Source organism: Lontra canadensis, unplaced genomic scaffold (assembly GCF_010015895.1).
Source record: "Lontra canadensis isolate GAN:19392208 unplaced genomic scaffold, GSC_riverotter_1.0 scaffold43, whole genome shotgun sequence".
NCBI classification, from domain to species: Eukaryota; Metazoa; Chordata; class Mammalia; order Carnivora; family Mustelidae; genus Lontra; species Lontra canadensis.
Window position 1 is genome coordinate 11,246,082 of NW_022631037.1, and position 21,491 is coordinate 11,267,572.

The 21,491-nt window shown below is 57.5% G+C and overlaps 3 protein-coding genes across 21 annotated transcripts; 2 read left to right on the plus strand and 1 right to left on the minus strand.

The window, feature by feature from the left end:
* Positions 1–621: 621 nt before the first annotated feature.
* Positions 622–7,575, plus strand: PHOSPHO1 (phosphoethanolamine/phosphocholine phosphatase 1). 15 transcript variants are annotated; one of them, XM_032871328.1, is made up of 5 exons: positions 622–978; positions 1,949–2,177; positions 4,075–4,187; positions 4,954–5,072; positions 5,793–7,575. In XM_032871328.1, the coding sequence occupies exons 3-5, from the start codon at positions 4,143–4,145 to the stop codon at positions 6,676–6,678; spliced, it is 1,050 nt and encodes a 349-aa protein (XP_032727219.1). In that variant the 5' UTR covers positions 622–978; positions 1,949–2,177; positions 4,075–4,142; the 3' UTR covers positions 6,679–7,575. The 15 variants fall into 15 exon arrangements, with proteins under 15 accessions (XP_032727219.1, XP_032727225.1, XP_032727217.1 ...); XM_032871334.1 differs by having other exon boundaries at positions 2,079–2,177; XM_032871326.1 differs by having other exon boundaries at positions 622–957; positions 1,935–2,177.
* A 256-nt stretch (positions 7,576–7,831) lies between these two features.
* On the minus strand, positions 7,832–18,425 carry ABI3 (ABI family member 3). 3 transcript variants are annotated; one of them, XM_032871323.1, is made up of 8 exons: positions 18,299–18,425; positions 12,571–12,738; positions 11,350–11,526; positions 9,908–9,993; positions 9,665–9,760; positions 9,312–9,466; positions 8,666–8,803; positions 7,832–8,364 (listed from the first exon to the last, which is right to left on the minus strand). In XM_032871323.1, exons 1-8 carry the CDS (start codon positions 18,320–18,322, stop codon positions 8,201–8,203), a joined length of 1,008 nt encoding a protein of 335 aa, XP_032727214.1. In that variant the 5' UTR covers positions 18,323–18,425; the 3' UTR covers positions 7,832–8,200. The 3 variants fall into 3 exon arrangements, with proteins under 3 accessions (XP_032727214.1, XP_032727212.1, XP_032727213.1); XM_032871321.1 differs by lacking the exon at positions 18,299–18,425 and adding an exon at positions 17,127–17,401; XM_032871322.1 differs by lacking the exon at positions 18,299–18,425 and adding an exon at positions 17,127–17,381 and having other exon boundaries at positions 7,832–8,335.
* Positions 17,419–21,184, plus strand: GNGT2 (G protein subunit gamma transducin 2). 3 transcript variants are annotated; one of them, XM_032871340.1, is made up of 5 exons: positions 17,419–17,533; positions 17,841–17,961; positions 18,971–19,060; positions 19,775–19,874; positions 20,246–21,184. In XM_032871340.1, the coding sequence occupies exons 4-5, from the start codon at positions 19,791–19,793 to the stop codon at positions 20,369–20,371; spliced, it is 210 nt and encodes a 69-aa protein (XP_032727231.1). In that variant the 5' UTR covers positions 17,419–17,533; positions 17,841–17,961; positions 18,971–19,060; positions 19,775–19,790; the 3' UTR covers positions 20,372–21,184. The 3 variants fall into 3 exon arrangements, with proteins under 3 accessions (XP_032727231.1, XP_032727232.1, XP_032727234.1); XM_032871341.1 differs by lacking the exon at positions 17,419–17,533 and adding an exon at positions 19,571–19,617 and having other exon boundaries at positions 17,632–17,961; XM_032871343.1 differs by lacking the exon at positions 17,419–17,533 and adding an exon at positions 19,575–19,617 and having other exon boundaries at positions 17,632–17,961.
* The last annotated feature ends 307 nt before the right edge of the window (positions 21,185–21,491 follow it).

Below are 21,491 nucleotides of genomic sequence, written 5' to 3' on the forward strand. Positions count from 1 at the left end.
ACGCAGGGGAGTGTGGCTAGGCACTGACTCTTACGAAGCAGGAGAGAAAGTGGGTTTTTTATTTACAACACCACTTGCAAAGGGCAAACAGTTGGGTCCTTAAATCAGTGTTTACGGGGTGGGGTGTGGACGGGCCCCTTCCCCTTCGATCCCCTGTAACCCGTAAACGAGGAAGGGTCCCAAGAGGCGAGGTGCCGCGACTCCTCGCGGAGGGCCGGGCCAGGCGTACGTGAGGGGAGGCACTGCTTTCCCTGGTCTGGGTCCAACGGTGCCTACCGCTTGGCTTAGGAGCGAAAAAGGGAATGGGGGCTGGCGGTAGGAGTGCATTTCTGCAAATTTCAGGGCTCGGCGCCCTGAAGGCACAGCCCTGACACTTCTGGGTGTGTGGGCGGGGACTCACGCAGAGCCCCGCAGCCGCTCCAGCAAGGGTGCCCCCCACCCACGCTCCTCCGGAGGGATGCGCTCCATCTCCCCTCTCCTCCCCTCTCTCCCTGCGCGCAACCCCACCTTCGCTAGCGCTCTGGTAGCTTGCGGGGCGGCCTGGAGGCGTGTCCCGCAGGCGGCCCGCCCCTTTGATGTGAGCCGGCGCCGCTGTGATTGGACAGTCGCTTGTGACGTGAGGGGACTGCGGTGGGCCCGGGTGCTGCGGCTGCCGCAGCACCGGCCGCGGCTCGGGCTCCGGCTCCCGGGCATTTAAAGGGGACGCGGCGGCGGCCCGGGGGGATGGGGGGCAGGTGGAGGGGACGGCCCAGACGCACATCATCCACGGCCCCTCGGAACTGGAGGGACTCGTGAGCCGGAGCCCAGAAATCCAGGGGTGGATAAGACACCGCGTCCCCTCCAATTCCCGTAAGCACCCCTTGCCCCATCCTGCGCCCAAATACCTTAGCTAGCCCCTCTCCTCACTTTACACTCCAAACTAAGCCGGGACAGACCTCTGCCGCTGCCGCTCCCCACGTGAGTCCTGGGCTCCCCGAGGTAGGGGAGGGCTGGGGTCCCAGTGTGGGGTGGGGGCTGTGTGGAGTTTGAGGGCGCTCCTTCACGTGTGTCAGTGGGGGAGTCCCTGGAGCGGAGAAATGAGCCTTTCTCCTTTCTCCTACCCCAGGAACGAGGTGCCGGGATATCCCTCTGTCCCTGACTCAGGCAAAGCGAAGGAATCTGTGCCCCCTTGCTCACTGCCACCCACCAGTCCCCTGGGCTCCCCGAGCTGCGCCCCCCCCCCACTGCCCCGCATTGGAGCGAAGCACCCGCCAGCTGGGGGTGTGCCAGGACGCCTGCTTTCCAGCCACCTCTAAAAATATCTCTCCCCCCCCCCAATCTACCGGCAGCTGCCACCTCCCTGTCCACGGAGGATCCCCTTCCAGCTTGTCCACTCAGGCAGGGCGGGCCCAGAGGGGACTCCTGGTCCCAGCTTCTTCACTGACACCAGGGATTCAGGTCCTCAGGGCCAGCTTACTCACAGCCCAAGGGGGTCTCCAGGACAAGAGGGGGAGCTCTGGCTGCAACTCCACCAAGGGGCACCAGGGACTCCTAAGTTCTAATTCTGCAACTGATGTTCTGTGACCTCCAAGGATGTTAGCTTGACCTCTCTGGGCCTCCACTTTTCCTATTTGCTGCTGGTGGTGGTTAGAAGGAAGAGACCATGGTGAAGCTGGGAATACAGTCTTGGAGATGGAGAAAACTTCAGTTTAGTTGTGGGATCCAGTTCCTAGTGATTGATAGAGAAGATCTGGTCTTGGGCAGGGGCTTGTAACTATGGTATCTGCAGGGCCCTCCCTCCCCACCTCAATCCTTACCCTCCATGTTTCCTGGGGAAAACTGTCCCCGAACTGTCCTGTGGGCTCCCCATCACCTCATGGGGGCGGGGGAGGGGAGGAGGACTTTCAAACTGTTTTTCCCTCCCCCAACTGCATTCCCACAAATGTCATCTAAAGCATTTTTGTCAAAGGCAGGAGGAAACAAGGAGTAATCCGGTGATCTGACGTGGCATCAGGGAGGCAAGCACCGCTTTTAAGTGGGACTAGAATATGGACTCCCTGCCGCCCCAGAGAAACTCCTCTCTCCTCTCTATGCTCTAGCCATCTAGAGAAGCTCAGACATCCTGTCCCCCTTTTCTCTGAGGGACTCTTTTTGGTGACCACAAAAGAATTTGGTCACTTAGGACAAAGCTGCCAGAGGTGAGTAAACTTACTAAATGTCATGAGTCCCAGATGCCAGTTGGGCCTGGGGGGGGCCACTGATTACTCTTGGGGTAAGGGCGGGGTAGCAGCACAGCCTTCTCTTTCTGGGGGAAGAAACTCAGGATGCCAGGCTTTCTGCTCTGGGGCCTAAAAGAAACAAGGGCAACTCACTAAACAACAAATGTTGAACCGATTTCCCTCAATAGTATTATTAGATTAAAAAAAAACCATAATTATGTTTTTTGCTCTAATGATTGAGAAGTTTGGGATATGATTGAAAGTCAGTAGATGATTCCACCAAATTTTTAGAAAAGAAAAGAAAAAAAGAAACAAGGGCAAAACCAGGAGGCCCTTTTCTGTGGGATGAAAGTTGGTCTCTGAGTGACCCTTTTCTGTGGGATGAAAGTTGGTCTCTGGGTGGCTGCTTGAAGAGCCTGTGTATCTTTCCATCTCCCACTCCCTTTTCCCGGAGCCCTGCTCTAGTCTGTGTGTGCCGAGGGGCTGCTTGCTTTTATCACAGAAGTGGCATCCGCTGGCCTTTCCCCTCAAATTCGCTGGGCCTAGGAGCAGACAGGGGCTATCAGGCAGGATCCTGGGACTTTGGAACTCCCTCCAGATAGGGCCTGGGAAGAGCCTTCCCATCCTCCAAAACATGCCATTCCAGTGTCCCCATGCTTTCTCACCCATCGGCTCCTTGACCTCTCCCCTAGCCCCCACCTTCTTCTGTCCCCTCTCCCCATTCAGCTTTGGCTGCCCTTCCCAATTCTAGATGAAAAGTTCTTCCGGGAAGAGCCTGAGACCCACTTCCATCCATATCAAAAGGGCTCAACACACTTGTGGTTAGGGCGTGGTAGCTCCGAGTTGACAGAGGCCCACCCTCTCACCTGTGCCCTGTTCCTGGGAGGTCCCAATCTCTATCTCCTGGCCCCACAACTGCTCCTTGAGGGTCTGGGATGGTCTGGGAAGAGTGTCACCTTGACAAAGTCAGGGGTTTCCAGTGTCATCTGCTATGACCACCAGAGGGCAGCAACCAGCCAGGACTTTGCTCGATTCCCCATCTAGTCTCCTGGTTCTCAGTATCTTTCCAGAGCTGTCCCAGATGCTTCTAGTCTCTCATTCAACCCCAAGGTGAGGGCCAGGGATGGGGTATGGGGAGGCCCTGGGAGCTGTAGGTGGTGCCCTCTGTAGCTGAGTGGGTGAAACCCCCATGAAGGCAATCCCTGTCCCCAAAGCCACATAGCAAAGCCCCGCAGAAATTTCAAACTGACTTCTGGCCAGTTGCTGGTCTCTGAAATCACCAGGAAGGCCAGTCCCAAATCATCTGGGATGCTCAGGGGTCCCGGCCCCCAGCTGTGGTACAGTAAGCCCGACATTTGCCCTTGTCCCTTTAAGGGCAGAGAGCATCCAAGGCTGTGGCCAGGTGCTCATGAACCAGGTCTCCCCGGGGACACTGTACAGCCTCCTTAACCTCTCTGGGCCCTTCTTATCTGCTGAATTCATGCAACTGTGACAAGCAGTGGGAGAACATGTGTGCTGGTGACATGTAAACCCTGACACAGGAAAGGGGCCAGGATCATACTGGAGAGAAAAAGCACTGGTCTCAGACCCTAAGTTCCAGTTTTGAGATCTGTCTTTGCCACTTACCTTTGAGTAAGTCGGCTGACCTCACTGGGTCTCCAGTTACTATAACCTCTCAAATGACACAGGGGATTGGTAGGGGGATACCTCGCAAGGGTTTTGCCCTCTGTGAGCCCAGTGCTTATCTGAGGGGTTTTTACTTAGCCCCTGGGAGTGGCTCCGGGGGCTCAGCTGAGGAGACAGAATCAGGTGGGCATTAGTGATGGACACAAGGCTAGCTGCTGGCGCCCTCCAACAGACCTTGTGTGGTTGTCAGGAGCTCTGGACGACGGCTGTAGGCCAACGGAGTCTTCTGCAGTTGGTGCCCAGGGTGATGCAGTGACAATGAGCGGGTGTTTTCCAGTCACTGGTCTCCGATGCCTGTCTAGGGTAAGTGGGTACCTCCAGGGGTCTCTGAGGCTAAGGCCTCAACCGCCTTCCCATCACGGGGTGGAAGGAGCCCTCTCCAGCCCCTTTTAGTCCTACCTCATCTCTACTGGGCCTCCACTAATCTCTGGAAGCTTCCATCCCAGGTGTGGGGTCCTGATGCTTTTACAACCTCAACTCCAGGGATCCTGAGCAGCTAAGACTCCCAGATGGATGTCCATGAGACCAGAGCGTGACTCTTAGGGATGAGCTTGAAGGGACAGTGCTATTAGGGAGGCAGAGAGCTAGGTCCACACCCCAGCTCTGACACTGGGATCTTGGACTTCATTTCACAAGCTGGGCCAGGCCACAAACCTCACAGGAGTGTCGGAGAGCTAGTTAGGAAGAAGCCAGGAGGAGGAGTGGTTCCGTCTGGACTGACTGAGGTGGGAAGCCGGGAGGGTGAAAGGCAGTGTGGTGGGTATTCTGGAATTGTCCGTGATTGGCTCTCTGGCCCTCTGCCAAGCAAAAGGGGCCTCCACTCGCTTGCCTTTGTGCCTCGCACTTGCACTCTTGGCCTCCATCCTCTCCCACGTCCTCTGTAGGTGGGACTGTGGCCCGAGGTCTCTGCTTCCTGGAGCCCTGCATCCCCACTGTGCTGTCTCCAGGCTCCCCTGGCATGACCACCTCCTAGCCTTCTTTTTCCCCGCCCTGTGCCCACTCTTTGCTCCCTCCTGCTCTGCCTTTACAGCCACGCTGCTCTCTCTCCTCTCCCTCACCTGTCTCCCAGGTATGTCGCGGCCTGGCACGGGAAGCTTCTATCTCCCCAAGTCCCACTGCTTCTGCTGCCCGCTTCCTTCGGACTCTGGCAGAAACCCCACCCGCTGACGTGTTCCTCCCAGGGAACTGGCAAGTGATTAGTGATGAGCTGTCCGCACAGGGCCCTAAAACTCCCTGGAGAAGCCGTGTCCCATCCTGGGACCCTTGCCCAGTGCCATCTGGCTGGAAGCAGCTCCCAGAGAGCCTTTCTGGGTCAACCCAGTGACCTGGTTATTCCAAGAGCTAAAACCCAGTTCTCTGGCCAGAGCAGAGGTCCAGACGCGTAACTCTCCAGGCCCAGCCCTTAGCCATGATCCAGGCCCGAAGACCTGGCATTCACACCAACGAGTGTTCCCTGGAGCCTGGCTCCTTATTGTCCATAGTCCTATCAGCTGGGCATGGCCCAAAAAGGGAATGAGGAGGCTGCTTCATCTGGGTGAATGCCTGGTTTCCCTTGCCTACATATGTTAGGGAAGAAGGGGGTGGAGAGGGCTCCAAACCAGAATGGGGGTCACTGGAAGTCTCCAGAACGGCCTGGTCCAGAAACCTCCCTAAAAGGGTGACCCCTTGGAAGCTGCTCCTCCCCTCCGTTAAGCTGACCCCGTTAAGCCCCAGTGGCCCCACAGAGGAGTTAGCAGAAACAGGTGCCAAGGAAGCCCTTCTGGGTTCAGGAAGAGGGCGGTCTTCCGGGGATAAACCCCAGCACAGTTCACTGAGAGGTGCCAACATGGGGGTGGGCAGGGAAGGCTGGGGCTGGGGCGGCGGCGTGGGGTCCTCTGCCTACCTTAACCTGCCTTGGGTCCTCCTCAGGTCTTGGATGTGCCAGCGCCTCTGGCCGTGGCCCGCTAACCAGCCTCTCCCGGGCCGGCTCGCGCCGCGCCCCCTCTCGCTTGCTCCCTCCTCCTCCTCCTCCTGCTCCTCTCCCCCCTGCTCCCAGGACGGCGGGATGGCCGCGCAGGGCGCGCCGCGCTTCCTCCTGACCTTCGACTTCGACGAGACCATCGTGGACGAAAACAGCGACGACTCCATCGTGCGTGCCGCGCCGGGCCAGCGGCTCCCCGACAGCCTGCGGGCCACCTACCGCGAGGGCTTCTACAACGAGTACATGCAGCGAGTCTTCCAGTACCTGGGCGAGCAGGGCGTGCGACCGCGGGACCTGCGCGCCATCTACGAGGCCATCCCCCTGTCGCCGGGCATGAGCGACCTGCTGCAGTTTGTGGCCAAGCAAGGCTCTTGCTTCGAGGTGATCCTCATCTCGGATGCCAACACCTTCGGCGTGGAGAGCGCGCTGCGCGCCGCGGGACACCATGGCCTGTTCCGTCGCATCCTCAGCAACCCGTCGGGGCCCGACGCGCGGGGGCTGCTGGCGCTGCGGCCCTTCCACACGCACAGCTGCGCGCGCTGCCCCGCCAACATGTGCAAGCACAAGGTGCTCAGCGACTACCTGCGCGAGCGGGCCCACGACGGCGTGCACTTCGAGCGCCTTTTCTACGTGGGCGACGGCGCCAACGACTTCTGCCCCATGGGGCTGCTGGCGGGCGGCGACGTGGCCTTCCCGCGCCGCGGCTACCCCATGCACCGCCTTATCCAGGAGGCGCAGAAGGCCGAGCCCAGCTCCTTCCGCGCCAGCGTGGTGCCCTGGGAAACGGCCACCGACGTGCGCCTCCATCTGCAACAGGTGCTGAAGACGTGCTGAGGACGGCGGCCTGCAGGGGGCGCCCGGGCGGGGTGGGGGTGGGGGACCGCGGGAAAGACAAACCTAGTTTTATTACTCCCTTTCCCTCGCTCTCGCTTCGGTATGTCCCTCTGGAAATTCCGGGAATCCCGGGCTCGTCCACGTGGGGGCTGGGAGAGGGAGTTCGGAGCCGTCCCTGTCTATGCAGTTAACCCCAATCGGCTGCCTCTCTGCCCCCCTCCCCGTCCCCGTTTCACTGCAACGTTAAATTCTGTAGTCCGGCCCCACCGAGGTGGTTGGTGCACATCCCTGGGAAGGCAGCGGTGTTTCCAAGATCCTTGTCCTCGGAACTGAGAGGAAGCGGTCCCCACGGCTTTCACTGCTCCCCTGAACTGCGGAACCTTCCCATCTCCCTTTCTTCTGCTAAGGGAACTCGCGACCCCAAAGCCTCCCCCGTCGCGCCGGAATCCCAGCAGAGAGAGATGAAGCTCTGCACCCACGACCTCAGGCCTAGATCTTGCTTCACCTAGCGCGTCTCCACACGACACCCTTTTTCTTCTGGCCTCCCTCCCCGCACACAATCCCCTTCTCCCACCCCCACCAGCATCCCCAAAGGGGTGGGGGGAAGCCAGAGGGAACAGTCGCCGCCTTGTGGTGGAACGAGGTAGCACACTGTCCGACTCGGGTCCGTCCAGCCTGGGATCTCGAAGCGCGCGACGGTGGCTCCCCTCACCCCAGCCTCTTCTATGCAGCAAGAGACCAGGGACTTTACCAAAGTCGCCCCGCGGGCTGGGCCGTCTGCGCCTCCGTCCTCCCGTATGGAACAGAAAGCCATGATGTTTTAAAGCCGAGCCAGCGAAAGCCAAGCCCTTCCTCCCTCTTTGGTGTTCTCGAGCTATAAAGAAGGTGAAGGGGGAAGAGCTGACTGAGATCTCTCGCGCCGCCCGCCGATGTCTGAAGGGTGAGGGTGAGGCGATCCCTGGCCTGAGAGAGCCCCACATAAATGGGGGAGTTGGTCCCCCTGTCTGGGACACACAAAGCAAGCAACAAGCAAAAGAACAGGTTGCAGTTGCCCAGCGTCAGGGGTCTAGTGCAGGGGGCACTTAGGACCAAAATGATGGGGAGAGACAACTGCTCTGGGCAGAGCAGAGGGGGTCAATAATTAGCAGGAGCCTTTCACTCTCTCTCTGGCCCCCTAGCCCTGCAGGGCAATCACCAAGGAGGTCATCAGAGTTTTATTCGAAGTGGACATTTGTAGCTGGAGACCCCATCCTGCGTGGATTGGGGTGGGGGAGATCCTCTGTGGACAAGATCACCAAACTCTTTGGCCTCCAGTTCTTTCCCGTCCACAGCAGGCCTTTGGGTACATCCTCTCCCCAGAGGCCCCTTCCCACCAAAATGAGGGGAAGGGACAGACCCAGCTCCCAGGCCAAGAGGTGGGCATGCCTAGTCCAGCCTTGACGGTGGAACTGGATTTGTACTGGAGCTCCAGGGGCTCGATGAGGGCTGTGCCTGGGTGGGGAGCTCAGAGAGCCGCAGGCTGTCAGCAGCTGGGCTCCACGTAGTTCCCTGGGAAGAATCCAGACCCCTCCGAGCTGACACCCTCACACCAGCCATCTGAGTAGCGGCGCGTGATGCAGATGATGGTCCCCTCGGTGAAGGAGAGCTCGTTGTCCTTCTGGCGGGTGTATGGGTACAGTGTCACCACTGCGGGATGGGAGGAAGGGTTTCCATGAGACGTGCCTCCCACCCTACCATGGGGATGCCAGGAAACATCTAAGGGGAATCCCAGCTGCAGGGAGTGGGGCTCCAAAGCTCTTGGGACCCCCTCCCCAGTTTAGTAATACTCTGCCAGGTCAGCTGCCTGTCTTTCCAGCTTGATTCACCACTCCTGGATGAATATTTGGTCAGTTCATCAGAAAATAGGTGTGTGTGTAACAGGTTCATACCTTTGCAGATTCTAGAGTAGAAGGGCGGGGGGACATCCCTAGTCCCAGGAGTCAAGTACCTTTCTCCAGGTAGGAAGCAGGAACCCAACTAGGCTCTTCAGGGCCGAAGTCTGGTGGGGGCAGAGGTGGCAGCCCCAATTCATCTAGATCTGGGGGCGGAGGAGGGGGCAGATCCAGGGGCGGAGGCAACTCTGGTGCTGGAGGGAAAAGGGAGAGCCTACAGATGTGGCACAGGGGACCCCCTCCAATGGCCCCCCAGAAACTTTGCTGTTCAGTCGGCGCTCCGGCATCTACCGGTTTTCTGTAATCTTTCTCCAGCCCCCGCCCATCCTGGCCTCCACCACGATGCTTCTAGAACTTCTCAGCAAACACACAAATGTTGAGCAATGTGGGCTAGTGAGGCACTGCCACTTAGCTGGGTGACCCTCTGGCAAGTCAACTGAACCTGCCAGCCTCTGCTTCCGGCTGTTAAATCAGTGTGTGAAGATCCTCTTAGGGTTGTTAAAGTTCAAGTGCGAAAATGGATGAGAAACTTGAACACAGAACCTGGCAGAAAGCAGGTGCTAAGTTGTTAGCCCACTTTGGCCCTTTCCTCTCCGGTTACCCCCTACCTGGGATGAGGCGGGCCGATAGGAGGGAGAGGGAGAGGGTAGGGAGGTGAGAAGAGACCCCGCGATAGAGCCAGGAGAGGGCGGAGCTCCTTACCCGGCAGGGGCAGGGACACGTCCTCCAGCAGAGGGGGCGGCAGGAAGACCTCGGAGGCCAGTGGAGGGGGTGGGGCCGGGGGGCTGGGGAGAGGTGGGGGTGGGGGTGCTGCCTGCCCCTTGGTCGTGGAGAGCCCACCGACGCCTTCGCCGCTGCTGAAGACCAGAGAAAGCGGGGCTCGGCAAGGTTGGGGGACACCTTCCCTAACTCAGCATCCCCCCCACTGGCCCCGCCCCCACAGTCGTGCGCCCCAGGCCTGTGATGAGAGTCCTCCCGACCCTAGCAGTCACCCTGACAACTGGCAGGAGGCCCCCTCAACACTCCCCCACCCAACTTGGACTCTTGGGGCTCACCCTGCTGAGGCCAGGGAAGAGGCAGAGGAGGCGGCGGAGAGTTTGCCCTCGGGCACCACGGGGAGCAGCACCGGCTCGGGGATCCGGGGTGGCCTCCTGAGGAGGGAGGGGAGAAAAGGCGCGGGGTGTCGTCAGTTGGGGGAAGTAAGGCTTCGGCAGCAGGGGTCAGGTGCGGGGAGGAGGAAGTTTGGCTTCTCTGCGTTGAGAGTGGGGGAGGAAAGTTTCAGGATCGTGAGGTCTCACCCCAGGGTGGCGGAGGCCGGCGTGGCAGGCGCCTTGATGCTCTTTCGCGAGAGGGTCCCGGTCCGCGACAGCTGCGTGGTCAGATCCTGCGGCGGAGCAGGGGGCTAGAGTGACGTCTATGACTCCCCCCTCCCCCCGTAGCCCCCGTGGTCCCACAAAGGAAACAAGGGAGGGGCAGCGGAGAACTGGGAGGGAGAGAGCAGGGACAGCAAGTTCCCACTTCTACTCCCCAGCCCCCTCTCCCACCCCACCCCACCCCACCCCACCCCACAGCCTCCCCCTCCGGCTGCCCTCCGCCCGGGCCCCGGAGCCTCTGGTCCCCAGCCGCAGGCGCTGCGGAAACCTGAAGCAGACACGGTCTGAAGGCCACTTCCTCTGCAGGGCCTAGCAGCGTCACCTCGCGCCCAAAGCATCTCCATGGCCAGCTTGGTGATCTCTAATTCTGATAGACCCCAACCCGAACTTGGGGCTGAGGAGGTTGGGGTGGGGGAGAGGACCATCACACTTAGAAAGAGCCCACCTGCCATTTATTTTTTTTCCCCACCTGCCATTTTGATGGGCCTGCAGAACCAGCTCTGGACAGAGAGGGCCAGAGCTTTCAAAATGCGCAAATGGCCAGGCCAAGCCCACAGGCAGGGAGCGCATCTGTAACTGGTGGGGTGCCCCCAGCGTGGGGCACATGGGGAATGCTGTCCTCCACTAACCTCCACTGGGCACAAGATAAGAGGGACCCCGGTGGAGTCATAAAGAATAGAAGCTGGGGAATGAGAACTTACTGGTGCCTGAAGGAGGGGGTGTGGTCTGGATGTTGCCGGACAGGAAGGGTTTCCAGGGATCAGTTAGACCCAGGGGAGCTTTAATCTAATCTGGAAAGTTGGCAAGGGGGAACTGAGGAAATGGGGTTGGGGGGGTGTCCTCTCCCACCTCTCAGGGAGAAGGAAATGGCAGTGTCTTGCTCCCCTATCCTCACCAGGCCCCCTTTGAGTGGCTGCACCCCCATCTGTTCCCACACAACAGCAAGCAGCTCTGGGGTGAGCGCTCAGTGCGGTGACCTCAAACCTCCAGACAGAGGAAGTTGCCCTTCTGCGGCTGGGGAGCCATTCTCATGCACACCCTGACACCGCCCCTCCCCCTCTTCCCCTTCACATGCACCCAGCCCCCACGGAAGGGGCTGCTCAGATGCACCCTCAGCAGATCACCCGAGGACATGGTCAAGGCTGGCTGTGGAGGGGGGGTGGTCAGGAAGGACCTTCAAGGAGGGAGGCTTGGGGAGGAGGGGTCTGCTTAGGATGATGGCTTCCGGGGAGTCAGAAAAGATGAGGGCGGCAGGTTGGGACACACAAGGATGTAGATGGGGAAGAGAACTGGGGACCTGGGGTGAAAGGAGCCTTGAAAAGGAGACGACGGTGGGTTGTGGGCAGGAGGAGGGCCCCTCTCCCTACCTTGATCCCATGGCCAATGTCATCCAGGCAGCCAAAGTTGAGGGGTCTCCTATAGTAGGGCGTGAGGGGTGGGAGGCTGTCGGGAGTAATGACTTTCTGGCCAGGGGGCAGCCGCTGGACCGTGGCCAAGGTGCCGATCTCCCTTCGGGCCACCTTCTCCATGTGCATGTTCACCATCTGCCACGACAGGGTTTGAGGCGAAAGTGGGCCAGGCTCTGTACCGCGCCCTTCCTCTAACCAGATGAAGAGGATAGAGACTTTGGGATGGGAGGTTAGGGGCCAGGGGAGGCTGTGAGGTCCAGAGAAAGAGTAAATGCTGTCCCCAGGGTCACTCGGCGTTTGGGAAAAGAATTGCCAGGGGAGGATGGGGCCACTTTGGAGCAACTTCCTCGTGGAAGAGAATGAGGGTTATTATTAGCTGAGCAGGAACCAGAGGAAAAGAGAAAACACCGCTCCCTGGGGCTGCCGGGGCTGCACTGGGTTGGCTGTGAAGCGGAGGTGGATAACGTGGAGGGTGGCAGAGCCTGGTGGCCAGAGAGCCTATCTCTCTGGCAGGGACAAAGCTGTGAATTCACCATCTCTTGGAATGTCATGTGGGGAGACTCCCACGTGAGAGGGTGGGAACTCCGGTCTGCTGGGGCGAGAGGAAAAGGCCCCGCCCACAGTGAACACGCCAGGGATGTGCGGGCCAGGCCCCTGTGTTGGGGACGGGTGCACGTGGTGGATGGGGCAAGTCCTCAGCCAAGGATCCAGGAAGGAAGGAGGAGGGCGTGTGTGCGCTAGATGGGTGGGGAGCGAGCAGGGGTGGAGGGCATGGCGTGGTGCCTTCAGGGCTGAAGATGACCTTGCCAGGCACACACACACGCTCTGGGACGAGGACACTGATTAAGTCACTGCCTGTGTTTAGCAAGGAACAAGATCCGTTTGCCTCTTTCCTGTTCTAGCAGCCTCGGCGGTTGGTAAATTCTGCTGTATCAGGCAGGATAGAATTCAGATGGAAGTCAGAAAGGAAAAGGACTGCCTTCAAGGAGTTCCTAGTCTGGCAGGGCAGCACGGTTCAGCACAGGGACATGCCACAGAGATAAGGAGGCTCAAAACCCTTGGGAAGTGCAAGCATTTGGAGGAAGGCAGGAAAGAACTTTTTGCCCAAGGACACGACCGAGTGGGGAGTGGGGACGAAGGACAGGCGGCCAGGGCAAGAAGCCCTCCTCCAGCCCTCACCTGGCCCAACGTGTTCACACGGGCTTCCACCTGCCGCAGCGAGGCCGCCTGCAGGTCCAGCATCCGCAGCGTGTGTCCCGCCAGACTGCCGACTTGGTAGGCCACGCTGGCCAGTGCCTGGGTGGTAAAGGCCATGGTCTCCTCCAGCGCTTTCCGCTTGTCTGTGGCCTGAAATACACACAGCTCTGGTGGGAGGCCAGCCTGGCTCACTAGATCGCAGGCTGGGTGGGTAGGATGGGAGAGGGAGAGCGTGGGGGGTGAACTGGGAGAAAGCGCTAACTCCAGATGTTTGATGTGGTTTCCCTGAGAGGGACCTGGGAACATTAGGAGAGCAAATCTGTTACCCTGAGGAATGGGGGTGCCAGGGGAGGGAAAGATCTCCCTGCTCCAAGACTCAAGCTGCAGATTGACCCCACTACCTCCAGGGGACCTTTGGAAATAAAGGGTGAATAGTAGAAAGGAAAGAGAAGAGCGTACTTTCAAACTTAAAAATAAACCAATCGATGGCAGCCCCCCCTATCCGAGACCCTCTAACCAGAATCCCCTGGGGAGTGAGGTTGATGAATCTATGCCTTTAAAAGCCCCCCAGGGGACTCTTGTGCTCCTGTCTTTCTCCAGTCTGCAGAGCAGTGTTTAGGAAACAATGGTCTAGTCCATTTTACCAGATTAGGAAATTGAGGCCCAGAGAAGAGTGACTTGATTCATTCCTTCCAGTAGCTTCCCAATACGCTGAGAATATAATCCAGACTTCAGCCATGACCTATATAGGGCCCCACAGGGCTGGCTCTCCTCTACCACTCCCTCTCATTCCCCTCCAGGCACAGTGGCCATTAGATTCCTGTTGTCGGATCAAGCTAAGATTGTTTCTACCTCAGGACCTTTGCACTTGCTGTACTTCTTTCTAGAAACCTTATTATTAAGTCTCAGCTCCTCAGAGACACATTTCATCACCACCCTAAGATTCTCCTAGCCTACTTCTGTATTGACTCTCTACCATGTTTACCCTGTTCTCTTGTCCTCATAGAACTTAGCACTACCTATCGGAAATTATCTATTTACTTCATTATCTATTTCTCCCCACAGACTAACGTGTAAGCACTGGGAGGGCAGAGAACCTATCTTATTCTGTATCTACCCTGGAAGAGTGCCCAAAACACAGACAATATTTAATAAATATGCATTTGTGAGTTAATTAATGAATTGAATATGAACCCACACACTTGCTGGGCATCTCCCTACTGTACACCAGGCACTGTGCCAGATGCTGGCCAGAGTCACACTGGCAGTCAGCGGTGGGAGGGTGGGCAGGGAATGGCTGAAGACAGAAGAAGTTTTTTTTTTGTTTTTTTGGTTTTTGTTTTTTCAGTTCCAGATAAAACCATGGGGCTAGAGCAAAGCTCCTCTGGTCATTTGGTTCCCCAGGCAGCTTCCTCATCTCAAGTTGGATCATGGAGGTGCTGCCATTTAGCCTGTAGCCTTCTCTGGGGGTATAGGGGTGAGTCCAGGGCAAGTCTGGGCCAGGCCCACACATAGACAGTCAGGGCTGCACCACATGGTCTCCTTGTGAAAGGCCCCTAGGTTCTCCCCAAAGCCTATCCTACAGAGAGCAGACCTGGAACCTCTCAGGGCAGGGTGCCTCCAAAGGAGCCTGAGCCAGGCTGGAGTCAAAGGGCAGACCCAGAACCTTCTGGGCAGCCCTTCCTTGCCTTTCTGCTCCAACAGCTGGATGCTCATTTGCATGCGATTTACATCTCATCCGCATATGTAACCAAGAGCCTTGAAAAGGCAAAGAAATCAACCCAGGATGTTTAAACCAGAAAGGAGAGGCAGGTCTTGTTCTAGCTCAAGATATTTCTTTAGTAGGCAAGGACACGAAGGCCCAGAACAGGCTAGTGACCACTCACTCCTCCTTTGGTCTGCACCCAGATTTCCCAGCTCACCTCACCATCACTGTCCCCTGTTTGGCCTGCCATGTGGAGCTGTCAGCCCAGACAGGAGAATGTCTGCATGTCTGCTTGGGCCCAGCCAGGGGAGGCTGGAGCCGGGTGGGTACCTACTGGCCCCTGGTTTGGGGCTTGGCCCCGAGTTAGGTTGGGAGGTACAAAGGTGTGAGATCCATTGTCATGGCTCACTGCTTATTTGCCATGCAAATTACCTTGTCTGTAAACTCAATGGACTCTGACTGTGAACTCTGCTGTCGACCCCAGCCTGCCCTCCCCCCATTCCCCATAGGTTTCCTGACACCTGGTTGGGGTGGAAGGAGGGGGTGAGGGAGAGGCGGAGGGCGTGGGAACCAGGCCTTGTTTAAGGATGGTGCTGAGAAGTCATCCAAACCCTTTGTAGGCATTTGCTCCCCAGAGGGAGATCCTCAGAGAGGCCGGGAAAGGTAACTAAGGTCAATTAGTTAGTTTTCCACATGAAGGAAGCAGGAGCCCAGGGAATCTGACCTGCGTGTTTTTGCAAGGGCCGCCTCGCCTCGCTAGAATTGACTTTCATTATCTCTATGTGCCTTTCATCCTTCCGACAGAAGATGATGGTGATGATGATGATGGCAGTAACGGTAATAGTTTCCATGCATCCCGCCCCTCCTAAGGGACAGGCACTGGGTTAAGTGCTTTAACACCTTCTCGAGTTTAACCCACATGACCCCCCTGAGAAGGTGTAAGCATCAGAGGTGAGGTAACCCTCCTTGCCGTGGGTCCTGTAGTTGCTAGGAGGCCAAGTTGGCAACCGGACTCAGGTCTTTGGGACCCCAAATCCTGCGTGCACAGAACCGCTTCTCTCTTTGTCCGTAGAAGAAGCCTGCTTTGCAGCGCCCAGAGAACCCGTCAGGCTTACAAGCCAGGTCCATCTCATCCACAAGCGGGTTACTCAACATCTACACGAACAGCAGTTATTCAACTAGAGGTTTGGGGATGGGCTCCAGAGTCAGAGTTCTGGGTTCGAATCCCAATTCCGCCACCAGCTCAGAGACGTTGGGAAAGGGAGTGGGTCTGGGTGAACTTCAGCTCCCTGGCTGTGGAGTGGGAGTGGTTCTCCCCTCTCAGGACTTGGGGGAACACTACAAGAGGCCATCTGGGCAACATACCTGCCCAAAGGAAGGGGGCAGAACATTCTCACTGGTATCATCACTGACTCTCTTTCATCTGTCATTTTCCCAGAAGCACTTGCTACTTTCATTATTTTTTTCAATGCTCTTACTGAGCCAGGAGGTCCCTGGGCATGCCAGTGCAAAGAAACTGTCCTTAAGTCCTAGGGCATGTCAGGGAAGGGGAAAGGTGGAGAGGAGAGAGCCTAGCTTCAGAAGTCAGCAGGCTGGGGTGCCTGGGTGGCTCAGTGGGTTAAGACTCTGCCTTAGGCTCAGGTCATGATCTCAGGGTCCTGGGATCAAGCCCTGTATTGGGCTCTCTGCTCAGCAGAGGGCCTGCTTCCCCCTACCTCTCTGCCTACTTGTGATCTCTCTAAATAAATAAATAAATAAATAAATAAATCTTACAAAAAGAAAAAAAAAAAACCAGAAGGGCTGACTTAGCCAGCATTTTAAAAAAAAGAAGAAGTCAGCAGCAGCTCTGCCAAGGCTAGGCCGTGTGACCTTGGACGAGTCATCTGGCCTCCCCTCACTGTGGGTTCTTCCTCTACGAACGAGGAATAATAATACTTGTCCTCATAAGGCGCTTATGAGGATTAATGAAAAAACAGAGGTGCTCAATCATTGCTAAGTTTCCCTTTCCCCTCTTTCCTTGTTCCAGAAATCGTGTTCAAGGTCCTAGAACAACTATACAACTTAGGAGACTGTTCTGGGTGCCTGGGTGGCTCGTTCGGTTGAGCATCTGCCTTCAGCCCGTGTCACAATCCCAATCCCAGGCTCCCCAATCCCAGGTTCTGGATGGAGTCCGCATGGGGCTCCCTGCTCAGCGGGGAGTCTGCTTCTCCCTCTCCCCCGCCCCTCCGTCCCGTTTGCGCTCACTTGCACTCTCTCTCCCTCAAACAAATAAAACCTTTAAAAAAAAAAATTAGAAGACGGTTCTAAAACGCCATGGTTGCCATCTTTTGCTGGTGGACTGCTCTCAGCAATCATGTAGTCCATCCCCCTGCCTCTGTGCCAGACCCAGCCTCGTCTGATGTCTCCCCACTGTCGCGCAAAGGTCAGGGAAACAATTCTCTCCCTGGTCCCTCTCCAGTTTGTGACATTGTTTGGGAGGTCAGCCTGCAAATGGAATGATGAGGCCAGCATTTGTGTAAGACAAATCAGGGGCCTCTGCACCCGAGCGGGACCCAGGAAGGAGATGTAGGTGGTGTGAGGCCCGCTAACAGGATGGAACAGCGCTGCGTGCCTGGGTGTCTCTGAGGCTCTGGGAGAGGGAAGGGGCATGATGGGGCTGGGTAGCATGGGGTTGAGGCCGAAGTCTGGAGGGACCGGAATGAAGCCAAGTCCTGGGGTGAAGGATTTCCCAGGTGGGCCCAGAATGAGCACCTGTCAGGATGGCTCCCACGGTCTTGCCTGGGAGGTGGGCTCCCAGGGGCCAGGGTGTCATGGCGGGGGCCGCTTGGCCTACCTGCACATAGTTGTCCACGCAGTAGTCTGCGACCCGCAGCAGGGAGCTGTGGTTGCCCCGCAGGGCCTCCCGGCCCGTGGGGATCTCGAACTCCTGTAGCTGCTGCAGCTCCGCCATGGCCCCCTGCCTCTGGCTGCCTCCCCAGGGATCCCGCCGGTTTTGTGCCTCACCCTGCTCTTGATTGGTCGCTTGGCCTCCCCCCACCCCACCCCACTGCTTTTGGTTTCCTCTCCGTGAGAGACCCAAACCTGCTTGCAAAGGGCAGGCAGGCTCATTCCGGGACAAGAGGAAGTCAGTCTCCGCTCCCTGGGCCCGTGCCTCTCTGCCCCCTGCCCAGAGGAAGGGGGAAGCCAGGGGCCCCTCTGGGGGCCCGGCCCCCCAATCCCTTCCCAGCAGAGGAAGTCAAGGTCGGGGCGCTGTGATTTCTCCCTGGGACTGGAGAGGAAACTGTTTGGTGGGGCGGGGGCCGGGGTTGGGGGGCAGGGGATGGGTTGGGAGACTGAGGAGGAAGGGGGCTGGCCTGCTTGGGATGGGAGGGGGAGGTGGATTTTCCACTCATGGAAGGGGAGGAAAGGGCAGAGGGTGGGGGCTTCCTTGGGAAGCTCAGGGATGAGTCACCCAGGGCCCGGGGAGTGGAGGGTGGATAGGATATGGAGACCAGGGGCGCTGGGGACTGGAGGGTGGCCCAGCAACAATGGAAACCAGCCAATGCAGCCGCAAGAGGAATCGGCTCAGACACCAGGAAGACACATCCAGAGGTCCCCTGAGAAGTGTTAGCAAACCCGAGGGGCTGTGCGTGGAGAAGCCCCGGTGCGCATGCTCTGTCCTGATGGAGGTAAGCCCAGCCAGAGCGTGGGGGTTTCGGATTAGACAACAGGAAGGAATTGGCTTTGAGAAGCACCAGGTTCAAGTTCCAGGTTAACTGGCCGGTCTTAGGAAACAGCGGCGGACAGAGCACCAAGCTGGCCTCTAGAGGTCTGAGCTCTCCTATCCTGCCTTTACAGGACAGCTGGACTAGGACCCTCCAGGCTCTTCAATTCTTAGCGCTTCCAGTTGTGAGTGGGACTTGGACCCTGGAGCAGGGGAGTCAGGGTGGGCTCTAGGCCTCCTCCCAGCCTCTTCCAGAGCCCCTCCTGTGAACCTAGAGACAGGACAAAAAGAGGATCCCTTACCAACCGTATTGATCTCTTAGGCATCTGCTTCTCGGGAGGGTCCCCTTGCCATGGGGCAGCTGTCAGCCTGAGCAGGAACTCAGTGTCTATTAAACAGCAGAGCCCATGGGTGGGGCTGGAAGGAGACGGAGAGAGATATGAGGATACGGGCCCTGTGTTAGGTGATTGGTGAGGGCAAGGCTCATACGGAGGCGTTGACGCCAAGAAGCATGGACACAGCCATTGGAGGTGGCCATGGCCCCAAGGGTTGACAGGCCCAGCATCCTATCGAGGACTCCATTTTTATTGAATAAAGATTGAACCAGGAGAAGCTTGGAAGGTGTAATCACGGGGTTCCAGTGGGAGACACCAAGGCTTCTTGGGTGAGGGAAGTTAGGAGCTGGTCTAGGACTTGCTTCACGGAGAACGGTCTCAGCGCAGGCTCAGAGGTAGCAGAGGGGAGGGCTTGCGAGACAAGGCACGGGGAGGAGAGCGTGTCAGGTTGAGGGTGAGAACTGGCTAGAAGCCAGAGGGGTCTTGAAAGGAGCGAGCCAGCTGTAGGGGGCAGGGTGTCTGCTCCAGTGGCAGTGGGGACTTGGAGGCTCAAGCCAGCGGATGGGCTTAGAACCTTGAGCCCATGATCAGCTTAGGCATCAGAGATTTTGGCTTTTAAACCATCTGCTTTATCTGAAGACTTTCAGAAGCTGAGGAGCTGGGAAGCTCAGACATCATCTTGCCTGAGTCGGGGACCAGAGACTTGAAGTGCAAACTCTTTCTTGGCAGGTGAGAGGGGCTGAGGTTGCACTGGGTTGGGATTTAGTCTCAGAATTACTAAAATCGGGCAGCCGGCAGGCCTTCCTGATAACCTTGTCCTCATGATGATGATATCAGTAACTGTAACAATAAAAATATTATTATTATTCATTATGTGCCATACAGAAAGTTAAAGTATTTTATATGCATTATTTTCTTAGGATTCACAAAAATCACACAAAGTAGGTACTGTTATTATACCCATTTTACAGACAGAGACACTAAGACTCAAGGAGGCTAAGTGACTTGCCTAAGCCTCACAGCTTAGAAGGGGCCAGAACCAGGATCAGAAGTGGAATCTGACAGCTCCAGAGCCTTTCTCTTAACCACTAGGGTACACTCTCCCTTGACAGGATCTGCTGTTTCCTGAAAACTTCTACCTGTGCCATTATGTGGAACAATAACCTGGCTTCCCGAATCTTATTCACTGAAAAAGACTTTTCTCTTTCTTCTCCACATTGATTCCTGTTTCATCCCTAGACAGAGACTACTCCGAGGGCAGAGTCTGTGCCTCCCCCATCAGACTGGGGGCATCCTCTCCTCCAGAGCCAGGTCTCATGGTGGTGTGAAGTGAGGGGCTGCGCAGGGAAGTGGGTGGAAGCTGAAGTGTGGAGCGTGTGGGAGGGAGCCCAGGGGAGCCCAGGGCATTTGCCATCCCAGCTGTGGGATCCTTTCCAGAAGCAGGTCTCTCTGGAGCAGGATGGCCCAGGAGCTCAGCGAGAAGGAGCTCCTGAAGATGGAGGTAGAACAGCTGAGGAAGGAAGTCAAGAACCCAAGGAGCCTGGTGAGCCCCCTCTTCCCTTCCCTGCCTCTGTTCTCCATCACATCTGGGTCCTCACAGAGTTAGGGCCCCAAGGGAGAGGGAGGCCGCTGGAGAGAGCAGCACAAGTGGCAGGAGAGGGAGGTTTGCCTCTGGGCCAGGGGAGGCCGCAGAGGGAGGCTGGGGTTAAGCCCCACAGGGGTGCCAGGAGCGAGCCCCACAGCGTGCCCAGCCCAGCGCCCCTCGGAGGTGAGACCTCACCCCCCACCCACCACCTGCCTCTCTCTCTCCTCTCCAGCCTCCGTCCCCACCCAGTCCAGGACCTGTTTTCTTGCACCGAGCAAATCGTGGATGACCACAGATGAACTAGGGCTGGAACCTTTGTTTTCTCACAGATTTCCAAGACGGGAAAGGAAATCAAGGATTACGTGGAGGCTGAAGCAGGAAACGACCCTCTCCTCAAAGGCATCCCTGAGGACAAGAATCCCTTCAAGGAGAAAGGTGGCTGCACCCTAAGCTGAGGGCCCTGGAGGCCGCCCCACCCTGACCGTCTGTTCCTGCTCAACCCCGCTCTTCCCCAGAAACCCAGGGCCCCAGGGGTGGGGGGACACTCTCCACCCTCTCTCGGCCACAGCAGGAGGAGACCCCCAGCCCATGCACTAGGGAGCCTTGCCCCACTCCTGCCCTCAGCTCTCCACCCCCACACCTGGGTCACTGCGGGCTCCCCTTGGAGGCTCTCGAGGACAGCTCCTCTGGCTCAGCAGTCGTGGCACATTCCATGGTGGGGTCCAAAGAGCCCGCCACGCGCTGGGATCCCAGACAGCATCCTTAGAGACGTTGACCCCTCGCTACAGCCCTCCCGTCTTTCCCTCCACTCTCTTCCTAGGAACCAGCATTCCTATTCATAGTCGTTTGGTGGAGGGCCAGAGTGGGGAGGCCCTTCTTCCCCATCTTATGTCTGACCCTGTGGTCCTCCTCCTAGTCACTTAGATTGCCCCAGAGGGCCTGAGGACAAAAAGAGTTTGTGACGTCATGAGGTCACGCTCTATTTAATGTTGTGGGGTGTCTGTTCCGTGCTGGGCACTGGGGAGGGCAGAGTAGCAGCGCTGACACAGTGGGAACAGAGTTGGCAGTGAGGTCAGTAAGAGCTTCTGTGCAGAAAGGACCATCAGCGGCCTGGGCCACATGGCAGACAGACACCCAGGGCCATGGGCAAGGTCCAAGGGAACTGTTGCAGGCCAGTGGGCCGTGGGGAGGAACGGGGCACACAGAGGCCCAAGAGGGAGATGCGCGAAGCCTTAAAGGACCCCCGTGAACTCAGTTAAGAACTGTGTTCTCCATCTGCCCGTGAAGCAGCCAAGGGACAGGATTTGATGAGCAGGAGGGAGGCTGGCTCCTGGCTAAGGAGGACACGGATTCCTGGGCCTTGTCAGCAAGGAGATTATAGTCTTATGGAACCACAGAAGTGATGAGGGCGCAGAAGGCAAGGGCAAGCTGAGAACAGGGCATAAGCTGACACCCCGTAACCCCGCACCCCCCTCCCCCAGGTGGGATCTGTGTGACATTCCCGCTGACCTAAAGCAAAGAAAAGGAAAAACAAATAGTTAACCTTCTTAGAGATCACAGCCCTGCAAGATAGGA

Bases quoted from the DNA above. Each gene is read 5' to 3' on its own strand.
- PHOSPHO1 (XM_032871328.1), top strand. From the start codon at position 4,143: ATGAGCGGGTGTTTTCCAGTCACTGGTCTCCGATGCCTGTCTAGG. The intron at 4,188-4,953 runs GTAAGTGGGTAC...CCTGTCTCCCAG, and splicing joins GTCTCCGATGCCTGTCTAGG to GTATGTCGCGGCCTGGCACG. The intron at 5,073-5,792 runs GCAAGTGATTAG...GGTCCTCCTCAG, and splicing joins GTGTTCCTCCCAGGGAACTG to GTCTTGGATGTGCCAGCGCC.
- GNGT2 (XM_032871340.1), top strand. From the start codon at position 19,791: ATGGCCCAGGAGCTCAGCGAGAAGGAGCTCCTGAAGATGGAGGTAGAA. The intron at 19,875-20,245 runs GTGAGCCCCCTC...GTTTTCTCACAG, and splicing joins TCAAGAACCCAAGGAGCCTG to ATTTCCAAGACGGGAAAGGA.
- ABI3 (XM_032871321.1), bottom strand. From the start codon at position 17,243: ATGGCGGAGCTGCAGCAGCTACAGGAGTTCGAGATCCCCACGGGCCGG. The intron at 12,739-17,126 runs GTAGGCCAAGCG...TGTGTATTTCAG, and splicing joins GCGTGGACAACTATGTGCAG to GCCACAGACAAGCGGAAAGC. The intron at 8,804-9,311 runs GTAAGGAGCTCC...TTTTCCCTCCAG, and splicing joins CGTGTCCCTGCCCCTGCCGG to CACCAGAGTTGCCTCCGCCC.